This window comes from Ranitomeya variabilis, chromosome 1 (assembly GCF_051348905.1).
Source record: "Ranitomeya variabilis isolate aRanVar5 chromosome 1, aRanVar5.hap1, whole genome shotgun sequence".
Classification (NCBI taxonomy): Eukaryota; Metazoa; Chordata; class Amphibia; order Anura; family Dendrobatidae; genus Ranitomeya; species Ranitomeya variabilis.
This window is the reverse complement of record NC_135232.1, coordinates 123,039,215-123,055,391: the sequence shown is the minus strand read 5'-3', so window position 1 is coordinate 123,055,391 and position 16,177 is coordinate 123,039,215. Positions and strand designations below refer to the sequence as shown.

Here is a 16,177-nt window from a genome sequence, read left to right as displayed (position 1 = left end):
CAAGACAAGGTGCTAAGATCCTAAGCTATAAGATGTTGAGATCAACATTACTATTTTATGATCATCAACTGGAATGAAGTGCACAAGGTCTGGGTGTAAAAGGAAATTATTTTTTTCAAAACCAAATTCTTCTAAGAAACTTGATCCAAGAAGTATCGTTTCTCCTTGCGGAGAGTGACATTTTAAGCATGTCGACATGAGGAGACTTAAAGCCACAATGCTCCTCTGGGAAATATGCAAATTGTCTCTTCAGAGAGGAAGAGGACTAGAACTCTAGTACCACCTACTGGAAGTAGCAATCTAGCAATCCTAACAGTCAATGTCGACCATTTAACAAGCCTTGTCACATGACTTAGGATAAAAGCCAAACCAGAATCTCAATTTGCAGACACTGTTTCGGGGCACTCGTCGACATTGACTGTTTGGATTGCTACTTCCAATAGGTGGCACTAGAGTTCTAGTCCTCTTCCTCTCTAAAGAGACATTTATCTAAGAATCTTAAAATTGATCTAAAGTGAATTTTCATGGTAAGTCACTGAGTAAGGCTGGACCTCTGTAAAGGGCAAACATTTTTATCAAATTGATATTCATGGGCTTCTATTGCTATACTTTTCAGATATCATCATCATCTATTTCCCTGTGAACATATATGCTGAGGTCTATTGGACATTGATAATGTTGTGCCTGCATAAAATACTTTATATAACAATTGTCCAATGTGACAAAAATGCCCTTACCTAGGGTGGCATTTCTTAGGCTAGTGAATTTATGCAAATTTTATACCTAAAGCAACAATTTGTTTCTGGTATGAAATAGAAGTGACAAAATTTTTTATTGAAAACAAATATTTTATTTCAATATTTAAAATAATTTAAAAACAGGAAAAGGTACTGAAAAAATATGAAAACTAATGAACTCATAATTAGAACTTTAGCAGCACAGGTATAACATAATGTCTATTGCACAAATCCTTGGCTCAGAAACATTGATACATAAAACGTGAAAATAAATGGATTAATATTAAATATAGTAGTGTGGAAAAAATACTATAATGTGAAAAAATGCATACTCTCTGAATCTAAAGTAAAAATAAATGGCTTTTAGAGGACAATTGATATCCTATTTTATCCAAATTATTACTCAGAAGGAAAGCTGATATTTCACATGGCCAATAGATGGCAATCTCATCAAAATAAAGTGCTTGTGCTAGCAGAAGACATTGTGGAAAACATGTGTAACCGAACAAGGTAAGTATTCCCCAATGGGTTTTTTGTTCATGGTCAGCATTAAAGTGCAAAGTGGAAGTTATCTAGTAAGCTGAATGTACCTGTAAAATCCGCCGCTACATGCACGTGTAAGAATAGCTCTTGCCTCCAGACCCGACGCGCATGTTTTGTCCAGCTTCTTCAGGGGGCATGTTCAATTATTGCCTCAAAGTAGTGATAAACGAACATACTCTGATTAGATGTTATCCGAGAATGCTCGCATGCTAACCGAGTATCTTTGACGTGCTCAAAAAATATGTTTGTGCTCCCACGTGTGCATGTCTCGCAGCAGGTAGATATAGAGATATGCAAGAGTGGGGACTCCAAGATATTATTTGAGCACGCCGAAGTCACTCGGTTCGGACCCTACCATGCTCGAATAACACCTTGTCCGAGCACGTTCGCTCATCAGTCATCACTACTTGAAAGATATTCAGCACTCTTCTAGGAGACCTTCTTTTCAAGGCAATTGACAGTTTTGCAAATTAATCTTTTCAGAAAATGTCTCTTACCTGTTGTATTTGGATTTCAAAAGGATTGTTCATCTCTTGCTGACACTATAAAAATCAAATAATAATAGATGAGTGAACATATTCAAGTGAAATTGTAATCTACTTGAATTTTTTTTGTAATTCACTTCCACGCAGATCAGCAAAATGATGCCGCTAGCTGCCACATTTTTCTTGCCCAGAAAAACCCATCTCAAATGGTAAAAAAAAAAACATACTCACCTTGCCGCACATTCCTTTGGCCCTTCCACTCATCACCATCTCTTCTGGTTGCCGCTGTGAGCACTGAAAGTCCTGAGTTTCTCCAGACAGCACACGTAGTGGTACTGATGTGGGGCAGGGGCCAGAGAAGTGAGCGGTAATGTGAGTATAGGGATTTTATTTTATGCGGTACATTTTATGCCCTGGGGTCTCTGCAAATTAAATTTCATTGGAAAATCTATGTATGCGAACAGATGAATTTGAATTGTGCTTGATGTACTCATCTTTACAAGTAATACTGTACTTTTCGACTGTACTTTTTGCTTTTAATGCTGAAATTATATCATTCTCCTAGATTTCAGCACTGATTCAAACAGTATAGTCCAGTTATGTATTATTTATGATATATGTTAGATATAATAGTCAAGAAAAAATATTTAACCCCTTCATGACATTTGACGCAAGTTTACCTCATGGTCAGGAAGCCATTCCCACAAAATGATATAAAATTTACATCATGGCGATCATGTCGGCAACAGCAGCAGTGCCCGCACAATCCAAGTCGGGAGCTCAGCTTAAGTGAAAGCTGAACCTCAGCTATCACTGCAAGGAGCAGTGCCCGCATTTAACCCCCTAAATGCAGTGATTGATAGTGATCATTTAGAATGCCGCAATCGATTGCAGCATTTAGAAAGCAGGAGCGGAGGGGGTTCCATTCTCCCATCCGATCGGTGTCATCGCGAGGGCCTGATCATTGCCAATCCACAAAAAAAGCAAGCTTCCACTCAGGTCCATCATCTCTCAATGGGAATATAGAGGGCTTCTACATTACTAGTACCATAAAATCTCTGTAAAAGCGCTATGGCTCCTCACCCCTCATAAGAAATCCAACAAATTCTGTTTTCCCAAATTCAAATGCCAATGTCCCTTCTGAGCCCCAGTGTACCTAAACCACATTTATCGTTCTCATGTTTGGCATTTCTATAGCGATAAAAGGCCTCTTAATTTATGGGTGCATGTCTCAAGAAGCATGAGCTGGGTACAAAGTATAGGCAATACAATGGCAGATTTGCAATTTTCACTTGGTAACATTTACTTATGTTTGTTTCTCGAAAACACCCATGGAGTCAAAATCGTAATTACACCTGTAAATAAATTCCTAGAGGGGTGTAGTCTCCTGAATGGGATCACTTGAGGGGAAATTTGGCTCTTCTGGCATTTAGAGGCTTTGCATATAGAGTCCACAAATAATACTAGAATAATTTGTTCACCAAATAATTATAGGTCATATCCTCCACAAGCCATAATAGTTAAATATGCACTACCATATGGCACTTCTTCCCTTCTGAACTTTTCACTTTGCCTGAAAAGTAGTTCCCGGTTACATGTAGGGTGTTGGAGCAATTGCACAACAAATTGTGAGCTCCATTTTAAGAGGTAAAATTGTAATTATTTCTTCACCGCCCAATGTTATAAAATTCTTTGAGGCACATGTGATATCAATTTGCTCACTACACATCTAGATAAATTCATTGAGGGGTGTGGTTTGTAAAATGAGGTCTCTTATGCGGAGTACTGCTTTTGTGGCACCTCAGGGGCTCTGTGAATGTGACATGGCACTCCAAACTATTCCTTCAAAATCTGATCTCCATTATGGCACGCCTTCCCTTCTGAGCTTTACACTGTGCCTTAAAAGTAGTTATTGAACACATATTGGGTATAGTCGTACTCATGAGAAATTTCAAAACAATTTGTACTATTCATTTTCTCCTACTCTCTTTTGAAAATTAAAAACTTGGTGCCAAAGCAACATTTTACTGGAAAAAAAAATGTAAAATTATCCATTTACTAAGCCTAATGTTATACAATTATATGTGTGGCCTAAAGATTATAAATCCTCACTATACCCCAACATGAATTTGTAAAGAGGTGTAGTTTCCAAATGTGTCTTCTACCTAATCCAGCCATTTTTTCACTCCAAAAGTAAAATAGCAATCCATCCCTTTTTGCACAGGCTAACCGAGCTTTAATGGTGAACTGAACGATCTGTAGCATATAGTTCAGTATGCAAAGGCTTACATTGTTCTCTGCAGCATGAGTTCTGTTTGCCCAATACGATGCACCTCTGAGAACAATGATCTACTGTGAAACCAAAAGATCATTTCACCTGATAAACAGGTGTTTTGCTAGGTCATCAGCGCCTGTTGAGACTGGGTGATTATTTTGAAATACAGGTGCTTCTCACCACATTAGAATATCATCAAAAAGATATTTTATTTCAGTTCTTTAACTCAAAAAGTGAATCTCATATATTATATAGAGTCATTACAAACAGAGTGATCTATTTCAAGTGTTTATTTCTGTTAATGTTGATGATTATGGCTTACAGCCAATGAAAACCCAAAAGTCATTATCTCAGTAAATTAGAATAGTTAACAAAAAACAACTGCAAAGGCATCCTAAGCATTTAAAAAGGTCCCTTAGTCTGTTTCAGTAGGCTCCACAATCATGGGGAAGACTGCTGACTTGATAGATATCCAGAAGGCAGTCATTGACACACTTCACAAGGAGAGTAAGCCACAAAAGGTAATTGCTAAAAAGCTTGTTGTTCACAGAGTGCTGTATCCAAGCATATTAATGGAAAGTTGAGTGGAAGGAAAAAGTGTGGTAGAAAAAGGTGCAAAAGAAACCAGGATAACCACAGCCTTGAATAGATTGTTAAGAAAAGGTCATTCAAAAATTTGGGAGAGACTCACAAGGAGTGGACTGTAGCTGGAGTCATTGATTCAAGAGCCACCACACACAGACGTGTGTCCAGGACATGGGCTACAGGCACCGCATTCCTTGTTTCAAGCCACTTATGACCAATAGACAATGCCAGAAACGTCTTACCTGGGCCAAGGAGAAAGATAACTAGACTGTTGCTCAGTGGTCCAAGGTGTTGTTTTCAGATGAAAGTAAATTTTGCATTTCATTTGGAAATAAAGGTCCCAGAGTCTGGAGAAAGAGTGGAGAGACAATCCAAGCTGCTTGAGGTCTAGAGTGAAGTTTCCACAATCAGTGATGGTTTCGGGAGACATGTCACCTGCTGGTGTAGGTCCACTGTGTTTTATCAAGACCAAAGAGCGCAGCCGTCTACCAGGAAATTTTAGAGCACTTCGTGCTTTCCTGCTTTCCTCTGCTGACAAGCTTTTTGGAGATGGAAATTTCATTCAGGACTTGGCAACTCTCCACACTGCCAAAAGTACCAATACATGGTTTTCAAACAGTATCACTGTTCTTGATTTGCCAGCAAACTCGCCTGACCTTAACCCCATTGAGAATCTATGGGGTATTGTCAAGAGGAAGTTGAGAGACACTAGACCCAACAATGCAGATGAGCTGAAGGCTGCTATCAAAGCAACTTGGGCTTCCACAACACCTTAACAGTGCTACAGGCTGATCGCCTTCATGCCACCCACATTGATGCAGTTATTGATGCAAAAGGAGCCCCGACCAAGTATTCAGTGCATTTACTGAACATACATTTCAGTAGGCCAACATTGTGGATTTTAAAATCATTTTTCAAGCTGGTGTTATAAAGTATTCTGATTTACTGATAAAATGACTTTTGGGTTTTTATTGGCTGTAAGCCATAATCATCAACATTAACATAAATAAACTCTTGAAATAGATCACTCTGTTGGTAATGACTCTATATAATATAGAACTTTCAGTTTTTGTATTGAAGATGAAGAACTGAAATAGGTTAGCTGCTTGATGATATTCTAACTTTGTGAGAAGCACCTGTAAGTATTCCTAGGAAAACTCCTTTGCAATAATAATGCAGTGTAAATAGATCTCAAGGCAGTATGTCATCTAAGGCTACGTTCACATTTGCGTTGTGCGCCGCAGCGTCGTCGCCGCAACGCACAACGCAAACAAAAACGCAGTCAAACGCATGCACAACGCTGCGTTTTGCGCCGCATGCGTGCAACGCATGCGGCGCAAAAACGCTGCGTTTTTTGAAAACGCAGTTGCGTTTGTAACAAAAACGCAGCGTTTTGCGCCGCATGCGTTTTTTGGGCACTGAGTCATTCTTCTTTCCCCACCCCAAAAAAAAAAATTCTACACAATAGATAAGGACCACCAATGGCTAGAAGAGGGTTGGTGTTTATGTAATTGTGTATATATACCCTGGCAGAGATGAATTCCTCCCATTTTGCTGGTATTCATGATGGAGCGTCCCATGGACAGTATCTACATGGATATGGAGATGGAATTTGCCTTGGCTCATGCCTATGCTGTCGCCTGTTCTCATCAAAGGGAAAGGGAAAAACGGAGATGGAGTCGTCGCCGCTTTTGGATACACCCTATCTTGGAAGTCCGGGAGAGCCGTGGAGCATACCATAGCTTGTTTGGCGAACTGAATGACAACCTGGAGAAATATTACGAATATACCAGGATGTCTCAGGACAGCTTCCGCTATCTTCTTCGTCGGGTGGAAGGAGACATTAGCAGGCAGGACACGCAGCTCCGGAGAGCTATTTCCGCAGAGGAGCGGCTTCTGGTGACTCTACGGTATGTAGCTGTTTGAATGACTGTGATATGTTCTTCCCTTTTATTTTTTTAATTTATTTATTTTTTTGGGTTTGGTATGGTCAATGTACTTTTATAAATTACAATGTACTTTAATGTAATTTCTTTCTCTTCTTGGCAGTTTCCTGGCTACCGGAGAGACCTTGAGATCCCTTCAATTTCAGTTCCGGATTGGAGTCTCCACTCTCTCCGGAATTATTGCTGAGACATGCCGCGCTTTGTGGGATAATCTCCGGGAGGAATTTTTACCCGTCCCTACAAGCGAAATCTGGGAGTACAACGCACAGAAATTTGACCAAGTGTGTTCTTTTCCAAACTGTATTGGCGCGGTGGATGGAAAGCACATTCGGATTACCAAGCCAGGGAAAAGTGGATCCCTTTTCTACAACTATAAAAAATACTTTTCCACTGTGCTAATGGCAATTGCCGGTGCGGACTGCCGTTTTCTCGCAGTGGACATTGGTGCGTTTGGCCGTGCAAATGACTCACGCACATTTAAAGAGTCGGATATGGGCCAAAAATTATATGGGAACAATTTTAATTTCCCACAGCCACGACCTCTTCCCCACACCGAAGGCCCTGCGATGCCATTTGTTGTGGTTGGGGATGAGGCATTCCAAATGTCTGCCAACCTATTGAAACCCTACTCCAGTCGGGGCTTGGACCATACAAAAAGGGTTTTCAATTACAGACTGTCCAGGGCCAGAAGGACAGTGGAGTGCGCCTTTGGCATCCTTGTCTCCAAATGGCGGATATTAGGATCCGCCATTAATCTGAAAACTGAGACAGTGGATGAGGTGGTGAAGGCTTGTGTGGTTCTCTACAATTATATTCTGACCAAAGAGAGACTGAACGTGGAACTGGATGAACCCATAGCCAACCCATTGCCCGATTACCATGATCATCCTCTGAGGACAAGTGTGGAAATTGCACAGATGAGGGATCGTTTTGCGGCCTATTTTGTGTCAGATGTTGGCCGTGTGTCATGGCAAGATACAATGGTGTAGTGTTTATGTTTTACTGTTGGACTTTATTCTGGATTTAACTACACCAATAAATACCTCTACTGTGACTGTGCTAAAAATATAATATAATAATAAACTAATTCTACATTATGTGCAATATCCGTTTTGGTTGGTTTGGTTATGTCAAATTTGGCATCTACCTATAGTTCACTAATGTAATGTGCCTTATCTAAAAATTTGTAACCCTTTCTTTTTAAAATGTTGTTTAATAAAAAAGTTTTCTAAGTTTTCTACCCTTTTTCAAAGAACAAATTTATGCCATAGCATATAACATATTTATTTGTTTGTCAGATCGCCGTTTATCGTTGTGTTTGACAGCAAAAACAATGATACCAGCGATGTTTTACAATGGTAACCAGGGTAAACATCGGGTTACCAACCGCAGGGCCGCGCTTAGTAACCCGATGTTTACCATGGTTACCAGTGTTAAATGTAAAATTAAAAATAAAAATACATATACTCATCTTCGCGTCCCCCGGCGTCCGCTTCCTTCACTGACTGAGCGCCGGCCGTAAAGTGAATGCACAGCACAGCGGTGATGTGACCGCTTTGCTGTGAGGGACGTCACTCAGTCAGTGCAGGGAAGCTGACGCCGGGGGATGCGATTGTGAGTATATGGTTTTTTTTTTCCTTTAACACTGGTAACCAGGGTAAACATCGGAAGTGCGCCCTGCGCTTAGCAACCCGATGTTTACCATGGTTACCCGGGGACCTCGGCATCGTTGGTTGCTGGAGAGCTGTCACACAGACAGCTCTCCACCGACCAAATAGCGATGCTGCAGTGAATTGCATCGTTGTCTGTTTTGCTGCAGCATTGTTAAGTGTGAAGGTAACTTTACCGTATGTGTCCACGTTCAGGATTGCATCCGGATTTGCTCAGGTTTTTTCATCAGTATTTGTAAGCCAAAACCAGGAGTGGAACAATTAGAGGAAAAGTAGAATAGAAACATATGCTCCACTTCTGTATTTATCACCCACGCCTGGTTTTGGCTACAAATATTGATTTAAAATCCTGACCAAATCCGGATGCAATAATGAGCGTGGACACATACCCTTTGTGTTTGAAAACAGCTCATACACTTTAGTGTTTGGAAACACCTCATACAGCAATGAGAGACATCCAAAAAAATGTAAAAGTAAAAAATCCAAAAATACTGTCTGTCATTGCATATATGAGGTGTTTGAAGCACAAATAAACGGCGCACGGAGTGAATTGCCGAGAAGTGTACTTGAAAATAAGAACAAATATTGTATTCAAACTAATAATTTTTATTGGGGGGTAACAGAAAAAAAGGGAAAATAAACTTAGGGGGGATCAACATCCGCTACCAGCGGCGAATGGTATGTGTTTGTTTTTGAACGGGGACAGGAAGAGGAGGAGGAGGAACCATAGTCAAGGAGGCTGGAAGGCAGGTCCAACCCCCCCGCAGGGTATACTGGGGAGACCGGATCATCTGTAGGGGAGGGAGGAGGCAACACAAGTCTTTGGTATTTTTTACTTGGTTGGCCCTGGCTGCTCCTGCTGTGGCTAGAGCCACGGCGAGATATTGGTGTCTGTACTGGAGCAGCCAGAACCTCACTTTGTGCCTCTGTGTGTCTCCTCTTTCGTTTGTGTTTTTTCCCACCCCCTGCGGCATCTCCCCCAGAAACACTCCTACGGGAGGATGAGGGCCTGGCAGGAGCAGGAGTGGGCGGCACACTGGTATGGTGCCTGTGGTTGCGTCTCTCGGCACATGGACCTCGATGGCGTGGCTGGAGTGGCTCTGCAGCAGGAGTCGGAGTCATGCTAGCCAGCGACGGTACTACTGGCAGTGTCGCTGACTGCATGACCCGAGCCTGCTGCAGAGCCCTCACGTAGGAAGTGTTGCAGTCCTGCATCACCGAAATCTGGAGTTCCGGCGTAAGGTTTTCCACCATGCCTTTTGCAATTGAACTTAAAAAATGTTTTGCCGGATTCGAGAGCTCGGCTTCCATATTTTCAAGGCGCTTTTCGATACTGGCCAGACGACTGTCCATTTTATCGTTAAACGCCTTGAAACAGTTCTGGAAAACCGTGCTCAAGTGCATAAATTCGGGCATGGCTGGCCTGTCCGAGGCCCGCTGGCGCTGTTGGGAATTCCCGAACGAAGGTGCGCCAGAGGCCTCGGGCAGGGGAAAACCTGATGGCCCGGCTGCCGGTTCTCCAGATGATGGTGGTGCAAGCCTGCTGTCGCTGTGGGAGGGCTGTGACGGGTCAGATGGCGATCCATGAAGTTCCGCTTCACAGGGGGGAGCTCGCTGGAGGGTGCTGCTGTGTGTCCTGTGAAAAGATAAGGAAAAAATTAGTCTTCAATTAATAACCTATCACATACGCCAACTCCTGTAAAAAAATTTACATTACATGACACATCAAAACATTACAATCCCCTGTCTCTCAGTCTGTGTGGCCTATTATAAATTGCTGATTGTTATCGCCAGCTGACCATTAGGGCTCACGATAACAATCATGGACATACCGACGGCAGAAAATGACTGTTCATTTCCGCTGCTAAAGGCAATGAATACCCCTGTCATTGTTTTAAAACATTTTTGGTCAAAAAAAACTTTCAAGATGCCGTCTATGTCGCAAAAATAGTCTAAAATTTAAGGTCAAGAAAAAAATTTAAAAAAAAAACAAAAAAACCCTGATTTATCTGATCTGATCGCAGGAATGGCCATGACGTTAGGATCATGTGATCCAGACGTCATCATTATTCCTGCGATCAGAACTACACTGAACTCAGAACGTAACCTGTCATGGACTACAAGGACTCACGCTTAACCAAATAAATTATGGGCTATATACCATTCCACTAGGGAAAAAGGATGGCCAATATGCTACGCTGACTGCATGGATGGGCAATACACTATGTTCCTGGGAAATATACTATGTGGATACGTGGCATATGTACTATGTGGCTGCGATATAGTGGCCTGCCAATATACTATGTGTATGCGCAATGTACGTGGCTGGACAATGTACTATGTGGCTGTGCAATATGGTATGTGGACAAAATACTTACTGTCGGCGGCTAAGGACCAGTCTTAAGAACTGCAGTGCCCTGCTGTACTTGTATGGCACCGACTTAGCCGCAGCAGCACCACTCCGCGATTGCTCCTCCTCTGTACGGAGCCCCTTATTGAAACGGTCCTTCATGGATCGCCATCTGGTCCTCAACTTTTTAACTGTGAATTTAAAAAAAAAAAGGTTACATATTTAGCATTTTAAAAGGATAAAACAACCGTCTGCGATGCAAAGTTTAGGCGTTGATCGCATCACACAAGGTTGTGTTTATCCTGGCAAGATGGGTCATAACAGCGTCTCAGCAATACTCACTAAAGTTGCCTTTGTCCTTCGCTGAGGCACTGTCAAAGCCATCCCACAGCGACTTTGCCACCTCTGCCCACAAACGCCTCGACACCACCTGGTCCATGTGCCGGGGGTCACGGCTGTCCCACAACGGGCCACGCTCCTGGATGCTGGAGATCAGTAGGTCCACATCAATACTCTCCATGTGGTCCCGTTGTGAAACTTAGAAAAATTAGAAAACAAAAAGGTTACAAATATGCAAATATTAACAACCACCAGCACCTGGCATGATTTGTACCTTTGCCCTATCCTTGGACATTTGATGTATGTATATTTATGTTTTCTACACCTGTATTTTGGAATGTTTGTGTGCAGGGAGTTCAACTTTATGTAAAGCCCACGTCTCACATAGCGAGATCGCTAGCGATATCGCTGCTGAGTCACAAGTTTTGTGACGCAACAGCGACCTCAGTAGCGATCTCGCTATGTGTGACACGTAGCAGCGACCAGGCCCCTGCTGTGAGATCGCTGGTCGTGTCGGAATGGCCTGGACCTTTTTTTGATCGTTGACGTCCCGCTGACATCGCTGAATCGGTGTGTGTGACACCGATCCAGCGATGTCTTCACTGGTAACCAGGGTAAACATCGGGTTACTAAGCGCAGGGCCTTAGTAACCTGATGTTTACCCTGGTTACCAGCGTAAATGTAAAAAAACAAACACTACATACTCACCATCTGATGTCCGTCAGGTCCCTTGCCGTCTGCTTCCTGCTCTGACAGTGCCGCCGTACAGTGAGAGCACAGCACAGCAGTGACGTCACCGCTGCGCTCTGCTCTCACTGTACGGCCGGCACTCAGTCAGAGCAGGAAGCAGACGGCAAGGGACCTGACGGACATCAGATGGTGAGTATGTAGTGTTTGTTTTTTTACATTTACGCTGGTAACCAGGGTAAACATCGGGTTACTAAGGCCCTGCGCTTAGTAACCCGATGTTTACCCTGGTTACCCGGGTGCTGCAGGGGGACTTCGGCATCGTTGAAGACAGTTTCAACGATGCCGAAGTCGTTCCCCTGATCGTTGGTCGCTGGAGAGAGCTGTCTGTGTGACAGCTCCCCAGCGACCACACAACGACTTACCAACGATCACGGCCAGGTCGTATCGCTGGTCGTGATCGTTGGTAAATAGCTATGTGAGACGGGGCCTTTACCTTCCCCCAATACTTGCTGCCCTGAAAAGCTATAATGTAATTAAACTTAGTAAACATCCCTAGTGAAAACAGGATGCTCCTCAAATGTAATGTACCTCACAGCAGGATGCTACTCAAAAAAAAAGATAAAAAAAAAAAAAAATACTCACTTGCCGGCCTGACGCAACACCTTGGCCCCGACCTCGCTGCTCCCGCTGACTGCCTTCCCCCTCCTCACTTGAAGAAGCCTGTAAAAATTGTATACAAAAATTATTGTCAATGGTACAAATGGCAGCGAATAGTAAGCAACTGAACATAATTACTCACCGCACTCCCCCGCGCCGATTGGCCAGATTCACATGGACTCGCCATTCTTGCAAGTTTGTTCTGCAATGAAAAAATGAGCAAAAAATCACATCCAAAGCTAACAATAAAATTGGCATAAAAAATTAAAACAAGCACAATTGACTGTTGACTGATAGATAGGACAATGCAAACTGAAAAAGCGACACCACAACACCATACATTGCAAGAGAATACAATAGAAGAAACAATACAAGAATAGACACAAACAAAATTTTTTCAACAACAGCCACCAATGTCCAAATTTTTAAATATAAAAAAAATGTACAGGGAAATAAAAAGGCACAATGAAATAGCAAACTGCACGCCATACTTTACAATAGCAACAAGACATGATCCAAAACAACACCATCTGGTGACATCTACCACAGAAATACATCTGGAAAAGGAGAAAAATACCATTCTAGATAATAAGCAATAATCATTATGGGACAACCGCTGTTAAAAATACAGCAACCCAAAATATAAACCATAAAATAGAAAAGAAGACACATGAAATTTTACATAGAAAAATGGCCACACCAAAAAAAAAAATATATACTACACACTTGGCAATGCAAACAGGCAAGGAAGGAGATACATGCCATACAGAAAAAGAACCATCAGAGATACCAAAAAAAAAAAAAAAGGGAAAATAAAATTGAAAATAGCATGGCATATAGCCGCACGGAACAATACAATACAAATGAAACATCATACATGTAGCCCCCCCCACCAGCAAGAAAAGACACTCAAGAAAAGAAAAAAAATGCCTGCCAACAGCATAATAAAACACAGCAAGACATGAGCCAAGAAAACGCCATACGGTTAACCCCAACAATAGAAACCAGAAAAAGACATGCACCAGAAATTTAACAATAAAAAATCTGCCAAAAAAAATACATTGAACAACCGCATGACACCAGAACAACCAAAAATCCATTAAAAAGAATCCAAAACCAAGCAAGGCCGAAGACAAGAAACTACAGCATATAACGCCAGAAGTACATCAAAACCAGATAAAAAACCACAATTTTTCAATAACAACCCACAGTGCCATAACCGTACAATAGCACAGACCAAACATTGCACAAATTAAATAAAAATCAAAAAATAAAACACAGAATAAAAAATATTCAAGAGAAATATATACTTACAGGTTTGGCAAGCAGATTCTCCTCTCTGTGTCTTTTCTCCTCACAGTCTGGTCAGCACTGAATAGCCTTGTGAAAGACAATGCCAAACCCCCTTTTTTTTATATATATATATATAGTGCTTTTTTTAAGTGTCTAGACAAAGTCTAGACAATGTTTTGCATTTTTAATTGGAAAACGCATGCGTCGTACAACGCACCACGACGCAAGTACTTGCGTCGTCTGCGTTGTCAATGCAAGTCAATGGGAAAAAAGGCGCATCGACGACGCAAACACGACGCAAACACGACGCATGCGTTTTTGAAAATGTCTGCGCCGCCCAAAAAATGCAACATGTTGCGTTTGCCGCGCCCTGACAGGTGCGCCCTAACGCCGCATGCGGCGTACAACGCACCAAAACGCATGACAACGCATGTACATGCGGCCCCAATGTTAAAGATAGGGCCGCACGACGCATGCGTTTTGTTGCGGCGACGACGCTGCGGCGCACAACGCAAATGTGAACGTAGCCTAAGAGCTCATCTGATCACTGTTTTTCTCTAGTTCCTTCTTGTAGAAGTTTTGTGGCCACAGAGTGCACTCCGATAGTCACAAATATGGGAACACTGAAGCTTGGATTATCTGAGGTCCATGACTGTAGCATATTAAGATAACAGAAATAAATGTTTGAAAAATGCAAATGCATACAATAATTTGTATGAAAAGATGCAATTATAATAATATTTTTTTTTATTTATATAGCAATTGAGGGATACCTGCAGTTTAGACCTCTTACAAATACCGTAACTAAAAAACATACTTTAAAAAAAATCTAGTGTAGACATCCCATTTAGTCTAATATGCAAAAATAAAAATATATATTTCTGCCTCATATTTATATGATTAAAGAAAATGTTCAGATGTCTTTCAGATGGATTGGATCCATGTAAGAATACTTCTGTTTATATTAATATGGGTGGCAAGAAAGCAAAGCACAGAGAAGTTTTGTCTGTGTAAGCTTGACAAGGGCCAAGTTTAGTTTATAATTTTGAAATGAAGCGTCTTCTTTGTTATCATATTCATTACTAAAGATAATTGATTAAAAACTGTGACAACCTTCTCTCAACTAGTTCTGTAAGTGTCCTTTATTTGCTATGCGTTGGTGTATAGGTTGAGCACTTTGGGTTTGCCAAAATTGGGGTCTTTGCCGTCTAATGCCTCCTTCACACATACTGGGAATTCCTGTACAGAAAAAAACAGTACTGGTGAGATCCGTGGTCCGTGTCCATATGTCAGTATGTGACATTTGTGTGCTGTCCATATGTCTATGTTTCCTGTCCGTGTGTCAGTGTGTCCATGTATTACATCCCTGTTCTGTCCATGTATCCATGTGACGCGTATCAGCTCAAGGGCATAAGCGGTACAGTTCGCGCTGTTCCCTGGCACCAACCGGCTGCTGAAGGCAGCTCACATCATTGTCTCCTGCTTGCGCTGAGATCAGTGTGACCAGGAGACATTGATGTGAGTTGTACTTAGCAGCGGCTGTGTACCTTTACTATGTAAAATAAATAATTAAATAAAAATGCAGCATGGACTCCAGCCCAATTTTCATAACCAGCAGAGAGAAAGCCGACAGCTGGGGGCTCATGTTAATAACCTGAGACAGGGACAATACCCAATAAGGTTTCCAGGCTATTAATAACGGTTCAAAACTGTTTGCTTAGCAATTCTTAGTGAATTTATGGGGGAACCCAGAAAAAAAATGATGTAGGGTCTCCCTATAAATTCAAACCAGCAAAAGTGAAACAGACAGCTATAGGCTGATATTAATATCCTGGTAAGGGGTCAGAGGTATTCCCCCCCTTGGGCTACCAACATCAGCCCTCCGTTGCCCCAGAAGTGGTGGATCCATAAGATGCACCAAATCTGGAGCTTAGTCTCACTCTACCCCCTTGCCCTGTGGCGTGCCAATAGGGGTTAATATTTGTGGGGTTGATGTCATCTTTGCATTGGCCGCTGAGATCAAGCCCACAGGTTAGTAATGGAGAGGCATTTATAAGATGCCTATCCATTACTAAGCCCATAGTCATATTGTAAATAAACATACTGCAAGAATAAAGTCCTTTATTTGAAATTCAAAAATAATAAACAACCATATCCTTCACCTGTCTGACATACTGTCCCATGCCGTTATCCATCTCAGCGATAACTACTTTACATCTAGGACAGCGCAAAGATGCAACAGTCCAGGCCTAAGAGCAGGATACAATGATGCACTCTATCATGTCACTGCTCGTCACTGTAGCTGTGCTCGCAGCACCTCATTGTATCCTGCTCTTCAGCCTGGATGGTTGCACCTTGGCACCGTTTTTCTTTTTATAGGAAACATTTTTTTCTGGTGTCCCCTGTGAATTCAGAAGGAAAGGCTAAGCAAACAGCTTTGAGCTATTATTAATAGCCTGGGAATCTTATGGGGTTATTGTCCCTTACTAACGCCAGCTCCCAGCAGTGGGGTTTCTTTCTGCTGGTTATGAAAATTGCACTGGAGCCCATGTTGTTTTTTTTTATTTCTTTATTTTACAAAGGAGGTAAACAGCTGCTGCTGAGTAC

The 16,177-nt window shown here is 41.9% G+C and overlaps 1 protein-coding gene and 1 long non-coding RNA gene across 2 annotated transcripts; both read right to left on the bottom strand.

Moving 5' to 3' along the window:
• Positions 1–532: 532 nt before the first annotated feature.
• LOC143793636 (uncharacterized) lies at positions 533–11,296 on the bottom strand. The gene is made up of 6 exons (XM_077280698.1): positions 10,934–11,296; positions 10,620–10,782; positions 9,237–9,877; positions 1,997–2,100; positions 1,778–1,822; positions 533–553 (listed from the first exon to the last, which is right to left on the bottom strand). Exons 1-6 carry the CDS (start codon positions 11,109–11,111, stop codon positions 533–535), a joined length of 1,152 nt encoding a protein of 383 aa, XP_077136813.1. The 5' UTR covers positions 11,112–11,296.
• A 563-nt stretch (positions 11,297–11,859) lies between these two features.
• On the bottom strand, positions 11,860–14,081 carry LOC143793774 (uncharacterized). Its single transcript, XR_013220252.1, has 3 exons — positions 13,592–14,081; positions 12,420–12,479; positions 11,860–12,340 (listed from the first exon to the last, which is right to left on the bottom strand). It is a non-coding gene; the product is annotated as an uncharacterized LOC143793774 (long non-coding RNA).
• Positions 14,082–16,177: the final 2,096 nt, after the last annotated feature.

What these genes read in the sequence shown, in the direction of transcription:
- LOC143793636 (XM_077280698.1), bottom strand. Translation starts at nt 11,111, where the DNA reads ATGGAGAGTATTGATGTGGACCTACTGATCTCCAGCATCCAGGAGCGT. An exon ending in GAAGGACAAAGGCAACTTTA is followed by an intron (nt 10,783 to 10,933) that starts GTGAGTATTGCT and finishes TTAAATTCACAG; the next exon opens with TTAAAAAGTTGAGGACCAGA. An exon ending in TTGAAATCCAAATACAACAG is followed by an intron (nt 554 to 1,777) that starts GTAAGAGACATT and finishes TGCCCTTTACAG; the next exon opens with AGGTCCAGCCTTACTCAGTG.